This window comes from Patagioenas fasciata, chromosome 3 (assembly GCF_037038585.1).
Source record: "Patagioenas fasciata isolate bPatFas1 chromosome 3, bPatFas1.hap1, whole genome shotgun sequence".
Classification (NCBI taxonomy): Eukaryota; Metazoa; Chordata; class Aves; order Columbiformes; family Columbidae; genus Patagioenas; species Patagioenas fasciata.
In genome coordinates this window covers 89565589-89573087 of record NC_092522.1, presented here as the reverse complement: position 1 = coordinate 89573087, position 7499 = coordinate 89565589, and the positions used below count along the sequence as shown (strand labels likewise).

General features: G+C 42.4%; 1 protein-coding gene across 1 annotated transcript; it reads right to left on the bottom strand.

Moving 5' to 3' along the window:
• Nucleotides 1-268: 268 nt before the first annotated feature.
• On the bottom strand, nt 269-7466 carry LOC139827613 (uncharacterized). Its single transcript, XM_071806816.1, has 2 exons — nt 6831-7466; nt 269-5784 (listed from the first exon to the last, which is right to left on the bottom strand). Exons 1-2 carry the CDS (start codon nt 7451-7453, stop codon nt 5727-5729), a joined length of 681 nt encoding a protein of 226 aa, XP_071662917.1. The 5' UTR covers nt 7454-7466; the 3' UTR covers nt 269-5726.
• Nucleotides 7467-7499: the final 33 nt, after the last annotated feature.

Here is a 7499-nt window from a genome sequence, read left to right as displayed (position 1 = left end):
ATATATATTTTAGGGCAATTAACATATTTTGGTAATTTACCTGACACAGGGGAATAATGTGTGCTTTAGCTTATTGCTTATGTCTTTCCTTCGTCACAGTACTGGTCCACTGAGAGAGGCCCCAATGAGTCTCTTTGTGGCTACAGGAGGATGCACCTTGCCTGAACCTGTGAGTATAATGAGTAACAGTGAAAGAGGACGGGTTGCTGGACAGTCCTAGGACATCTTTACCAAGATAAAGGACAAATTTAAGCCAGGTGTTAAAAAAAAAAAAAAAAAAGCTACATCATCCCCCAAAATCTGTTCATGTTGTCTATGGGTTCCCTTTGAGGACACTTCTGCCTGCAACCTCTGGACAACAATGCTAGACCTTCAGAAATCCTTGAAGCACTTTGCACAGCCAGAATGGCAGACAGGAGATGTGATTCTGTGCAAATACTACTGCAGAAAACAGTACTGAGAAAGTGCAAAGGTGTGTCTGATTAGGACAAAGTGTTTCTGCCTTCTCTCTCCTTGTTGAACTATTCACTGGGTTGTTTGCATGTGGAAATGATTCCAGCAGCAAGCTGAAAACCTACAGACAGCTTTAAAAGTATTAGAAATATGCAAAGGCTTTGAGAGCCAAGAAAGACAGTTATGAGTATTTACTTCACTCTCCTGTATAGCATCAACCACAAAAGAGATCCCCTGCTACTTTAGCTGCAGCTGTGCTTGCCCTCAGTTACCAGCATGGACCTGATGTATGGAGGTCAGTGGGAACACATGGACAGAAGACACAGGAGAGAACTATGTGGGATGCAAAACAGGAGGTGGAAGATTGCATTCAAAAATGCATCCTGGGTATTGTTTGGTCCTAGTTTCTCCTGCCAGCTTCAGAGACCCAGAGATAATGTACGTTTAACGTGCTCTGGATGGCAACAAGGCATGCTTGGCAACTTCGTCGCTGTATTAACCATGAGTTTTGGCAATAAATACGACATTGTTTTCCTAGTCTGCAGATAGTAATTATGGCTCTGAGACATATAAAATGCCTGTGCTCATTTCAGTGGAATATTAAGCTTGAAGTCTAAAGTGAAACCTTATAAATTTCAACATTACTAGCTATTACACCGTTAATAATTTTAGCAGAAACTTCCAGCTATTTTGGAGTTGTGAATGGAATCTTTAACCACTATCACTAGGTTTTCTTTGAATCTGACTTCACACCTGCAGTTTACTAAAAACAAACAAAAAGATTTGCCTTTTGATGCATTACTATTCTGGAACGTGGTTAAGTAAACGGCTCTTTTAAAGCGGGTTTTTTTTCCTCTAAGATTCGTATTCAATTTATAAGTCAGGCACCCTATAGCTGAAGAATTAATCTTGTACTCTCCTGGGCATATTTGCAGTGGCAGTAAATGGTTTATGGTCACTTTCCCTTAATAATGACAATAAGGACAATATTCCTTGGATTAAGGCCAACATCTCCAGGTTTTTTTTGGTTTTGGTTTTGTTTTGTGTTATTTACCTCTTGAAAATGCAGTTTCTGTCACTGTGCCTTTTCCTGCTTTGTCCATGCTGCTAGAGGAAGATTGCTGCAATATTCTTTATGGAAGTACCACAGGCACTCAGTTTCAGTTTCATGCCAAATGTCACATTTTCTCTGGTATTGTGTTGCTGTTAATTCCTCTGATTTCTCAGACATTAAAGATGTGTGTTTCACTGCCAATGACCCTCTGCTGGTCTGAATAGTGAGACTAGGCACCATGTCCCTCACCGCTTCATCTTTACCCGGAATCTCTTTCCCCTCTGTTGGGTCAATCATGCTGATGATAGCCGAAATCTTATTTTATCTAACATCTCAACGTCACTCTATTAACTTTCCTCCGTGGTATGCTCTTTCCATTATAGGAATTTAAAGGCTTGGGGAGGGAATGAATATTCAGCTTTAGCCAAAGTCAGGTTTTTTTCCAAAGCTTCTCTGAGTCTCTGGTCATGCACTTCTTTTCTTCTCACATCAAAATGTCATTTATCCATATCATAGTATACTGTATTACCATCAGTTCGCTGATTTTCCAGTAAAGCTGCCGGTGTGCTGACTGCAATGGGAATGCCAGTTGGAGGAAACTTTTTCCTTCAGCAGTTTTCCTTAACAGTACCTGCCTGCAACCTACCAACAGATCATGTCTATAAGAATATTTGCCATCTGACACATCTCCAGAAGTACTTCTCCTTGTGAAAATTCTACTTGAGGAAAATATTAACTTTGCATATATGTATATAAACTTTGTGATGGTACATATCAGGTAAGAATTTTAGGTTTTGCTCTTTCAGCAATGACGAATGAACAGCCAACTCTGCTTTTCTACTAAACATGTGAATGCCAGAACAGTGAGCCCATCCAGCTTCATTTTCAGCTGCTGTTCTAGGAGAGACAAAAATGGGTGGTGGCTGGGCTCTTCACTCACTTCCATTCTGCACAGTTAGAAGATCCTCTCTCTTATGGGTCCTATGTATATCCACGTTTATTTTTGCTTGCTGCCTCCCTGAAGAAAGCATTCTCTTGATGTGACTAAAAGCTTGACATAGTTTTAACTTGGAAAAGGGATTGTATCTGTTTGTACAATACTACCACAAAGTATTATTTTCTAGTCTGTTATTCACCCATATATCTAGCTCATAGACCCATATTGTGAAAATTAGGTCACAACTAGATGCTGTGAGTTTCACATCTGACTTTTTTTTTGTCATCTGTAAGTTCTTATGTTGACAATATCACAGTCATTGCTAATATCCTTGTTTCTGCCACCACACTCTCTTGTACATCTCTATCCAATTTAAAATTAATAACCACCTCGTCAGCCTTTACAGTGATAGTCCACTGGTCTATGCAGAATCCTCCTGAGCTAGTGATGCTGGTGTCATGCTCTTCATCCTCACTATGCACACTCTTAAAAAAAGATGCAATTTATTGCAGTTCTTGCATCTTTTCCAAGTCCTCAAAGCCAGGCTGTCTAACAGAGGTCCGTCTCATTCAGAGTTTTAGTCTAACCAGTCAGCATTGTGTCACAGGAACCTCCGAACAGCACAATAACCAACCCCAACTGGTCCACAAAACAAAAGGGCTTCTGTGGCAACAAGCTGTCACAGAAGAGACACTACCATGGAGACCATTCTTGATCCTGTAAGAAAGATCCATTGTATTTCACATCCCTTTGTCCTGAAGGCAGTAGGAATTACCTCACGTCCATTCATCACGAGCCAATGAGTTATCCCAAGTTTAGTGTTTGGGGACTGGAAAAGTGTTAAAGCTCATAAAAAATAGTCTTCCTGGGACAAGAAAAGAAAAAGGAAGTGAAACATATCAGCTGAGCTGGATGGGTATCAAGATGCAGCTTGAGAACTAAAGTGTGAAGGAAAGGGAGCTACCTGTACTATCCAAGTAATCACTAGTTTTGGAATAAAGTACATATGTATGTGTATACGTGAGGATAGGAAGGAGGGAGAAGAAAGGAAGAGATTAAAGCTGACTACTTGTGGGGTATGGCTAGGGACTACACACCAAACTTTTAATTTGGTTATAGGCATTTGCATTCTTGTTGACATCTATGAACCTTGTTTTGGTTTTCCTGAGTTGTAGCTGCCTGTTTCCTCTTCCCATAAGTCATATGTGAAATAATATTTTGTGGGTAGCTATATTTAGCTGATGAAGCACAATGCATTACGTGGAATACAATTGAAAGATTGTGGAGAATATGCGTTCTTGCTACTATCAAATAGTTTTAATTGTGCAAGACACACAGGAGAGCAGAGTGTGTCCTCCAGCAGCATAAGGCCACACAGTATTCCAGGAGCAGCTGCCCAGCCAGTACATCCACACTTAGCATATGTTGCCCAAAGGGAAAGTTGAAGCTCCTATCTCAAATTTCTACCTGAAAAAAATCTAGGAGAATCTTATTTGGAAACATTTTGTACCTCACTTTGTGGATTATCTACCTGAAACAAAGAATATTACTGTTCTGTGAATTCACTCAAATCCAGGATACAAATCTGATGATAAAAACTTGCCTTTTTCCCTTTATTTTCTTTGTAGATATGTAGGAATAATTTTAATAGAAGTCAGTACATTCTTTTTGTTAATGCAGATTTGCTTTTATTTTTTTCTCTGACCAAAAATAATTAAAAAAAAAAAATTAGGTCAGTCTTTCAAAGCTCAGTTCCAAGTAAACATCTCTCCGTTGGTATATGATGTCAAACTTATTTTTGGAACATGTGAAAATACCAAAAGGGCTCACTAATCTTCTAATGAGATAAAATTACTTCTGAAGGATAAAATTAGCATGCTGGAACTATTCCAACAATTATATTTTTACAGCCCTGTCATATATATTATACAGTGTGTTTCTAAAGAATCAGTAGTCTGAAATATATACTCTTCATGTCTTTTGCAAAGTATATTTTGAGGAAAATTTTAATACGGTGATTATTTTTTTTTAATCTCTAAATTTTACTAAGAATTATCAAAAATGGAGTAGAATAAATGTAGAAATAAAATGTTAGTTGTGAAACAGGATTCAATAAAAATGGTTTAAAATAATTTAAAAAATTAAATATGTTATGCTCATAAATGTATTCTATTTTTTTCTAAAATAACGTTCTACAGATGCTCATTTATCTTGAGAGCTTTCAATGAGTGTCAGTTCAGAAGAGGAGTGTGAGAGCAGGAGTCAAGTCTATTATTACCAGTCTGTCTTTCAGGGTAAAAACAAACAAACAAACAAACAAACAAATACATGATATGAACAACCCAGCCCAGATTCTGAAAGCAGGAGTGAGCAGAGTGATGCAGCAGAAGCGCACTGATCCTATCATTCCGAGTTCAACAAAGAGAAATGAAGCCCTGCTAGCCTAATCTTCTAAAGGCGGGAAACAAATTATAAGACTATGGTATTGGTTCTGGTAGGGATGATAGGTTACCAATAACAATCTGCTGTGCCCTTCACAATTCTGTGTATTCGTAAATGATCTAGAAAAGGAATGAGTAGTCAGTTCACAAAGTCTGATTTAGGTTAATAAAGATGAGACAACCTTGAAGATCTGCAGACCAGTTTATGAAAGGGAGTGACTTGGCGATAAAATGGCAGATGGGGTTCAATGTAGACAAATGCAAAGTGGTGCACAAGGGGGAAAATGGTCCTTACTTAAGGTATGAAAAAGCAGGTTCTGATTTGGTCATTACTTCTCAGGAGAGTCCTGCAGTTATGCAAATGGCTCCCTGGGAATATCAGCCTAATGCTCAACAGCTGTCAAAAAATAAAAAGTACTAGGAAGTGTTAGGAAATCAGGAAAGAACAAAACAAATCTTTTTGCTGCTGCAGAAATCCGTATTTTTCTTGCGTCTTCCACATAGGTAAAGAATCAGAGAAGTATTGGTTGAGAGGGACCTCTGCAGGTCACCCAGTCCAACCTTGCACTTGAAGCAGGACTACTGCCAACATTAGATCCAGTCAGCTGTGGCTTTGTTTAGCTGTGTATTGGAAACCACCAAGGATGTCGATTCCACAACCTGTTGGGACAGCTTATTCCAGTGTTGCATGATTCTTTTGGTGAAGAAATTTTTTCACAATGTCCAGTCTTAACTTTGTAAGCTTCAGTTGCTGTTGCTCAACACAGCTGCCCAATGCAAGTAGGTCTTGCTCTTTGTTTTCCACTTGCCACTGCCAAGAAGTGTTTGGCTGCATCATCCTTCAGATGCTGTTCTGGTTCCAGCTAACTTTGCTGGAATCCTTCATGGTGGTAGAGGGGCTACAAGGCATACAATAAAGAGCTGGTGAGCATCAAACAGAGCTAGCAGTAGACTGGTTGAAAATAAACAAAAGGAGGCATGTTTTTGCACAGCACGTGGTTGACCTGTGGAGCTTGTCACCACAGCAGGTTGTAGGTGCTACAGATCTATGCAGGTTTAAGGGAAAACGGGCAGGTGCTTGATGGAGAAAAGTGAAGGTTACCAAGGACATATAAACTACATCTGCCTCAGAAAATCTCTGAGTTTGAAATATTGGTGGCAGGGAAAGTGCTATTGCATGACCTTACCCTGTACTAATGCAATAAGATTTTGTTCCAGCAAAGCCCTTGGTCTGGCCCAGTATGGAAGCTCATATATTCAAGATATTGCTTATTAAATTCAACTACCTTATACTCATTTCTGTCTTGCCTTGTTAATTAAACTGGGAATTCTTCAGCTTGTTTTCTCAGGTACATGAATAATTATTATTCCACTTTGATTTTAAGTTGTACACACAAATAACAACCAAAAAATCTGCAAAAAAATAGCATTTTGAATAATTCAACCTCAGTCTTTGAAACCAAACTGCAGGGTGCAGTTGCTGGCCAAAGCCTTATTTCCAAGCTATTTATATAATTGGTTCCACTAAATTTCAGAAGTTAAGTCTTTGAAAGGAAGCATATGCCTATGATTAAGACAACAGAACGGCACTCTGGAGATCTCAGTCTGATCTCTAGCAATGCCACAAATTTCCTGCCGGTTTTGGCAAATCAGTGGGCCCTCATCTAGCGTGAGATGAGTTTTCAGCAGATGAGCTCATTGAAACGACTTAGGTTCAGCACTTGCAAAAGCGCTTAGTGAACAAGCTTTTCACATCGTGCATCTGTGCAAGCAGTGGAGCGCTTCAGCAAGGACCTTGTTGTAGTACAAGGAGCTGACCCATGGAGCAGAGACTACCACCAAAAGCTTTCTGCCTTGGGAGAGGAGGCGAGAGGGTCACAATGGAAGGGAAAGTCGGAAAGAGAATGATGAAGAGTACTAACGACCAGAAGGATACGCTTCTCACCTGGTCCCTGCGACCGTGAGGAGTGGGGCTAGGAAGGAGCAGAGCGCCCAAGAGGAGCGGGCCGGGGAGGCGGCGGCCGGGGCTCCCTGAGGGAAGCGGACCTGGAGGCGCGGGGCATGCCGAGGGCTGGGAGAGTCCCACACCCCGCAGCCGCAAGACCCATCCCGGCCCGAGGAGCCACCTGAGGAGCCGGGATCCGCTCCCCGCCTTCTCCCGGAGCCCCACAGCAGGTCGCGAAGGAGCGGCCCTCCCCGTTGCCGCCGCCACAGACGCCCGGCCCCGTCGTGCCCGGCGGCCTCGGCCCCACGCAGGTGGAGCGGTGCGGCGCCCTCCCGCCATTCCCCCCGGGACGGGGTCCCTCCGCCTCCCCGCTTGTCTCCGCCTTCCCCCCCGTCCCGGCAGCCTCTCCCGCCCCGTCCCGGCGTGGTCACCCCGGCTCTCCGCGCGGCGCCGGGAGGACGCTTCTCCCGGGGCGATGCGCCTCCCCGCCCCGCAGGCAGAGCCCCGTCTTCCCTTCCCATCCGAGGAGATACCGGGATCTGCCTCCTCGACCCTCCCCCTCTTGCCCTCCCGGCCTCCTCCCTCTCGCCTTCTTTTTCTTTTTTTTTTTTTTCTTTTTCCATCCCCTCCCCCGCATGTGAAGACCTGGCTGCTCCCCCCGCCCCGTCC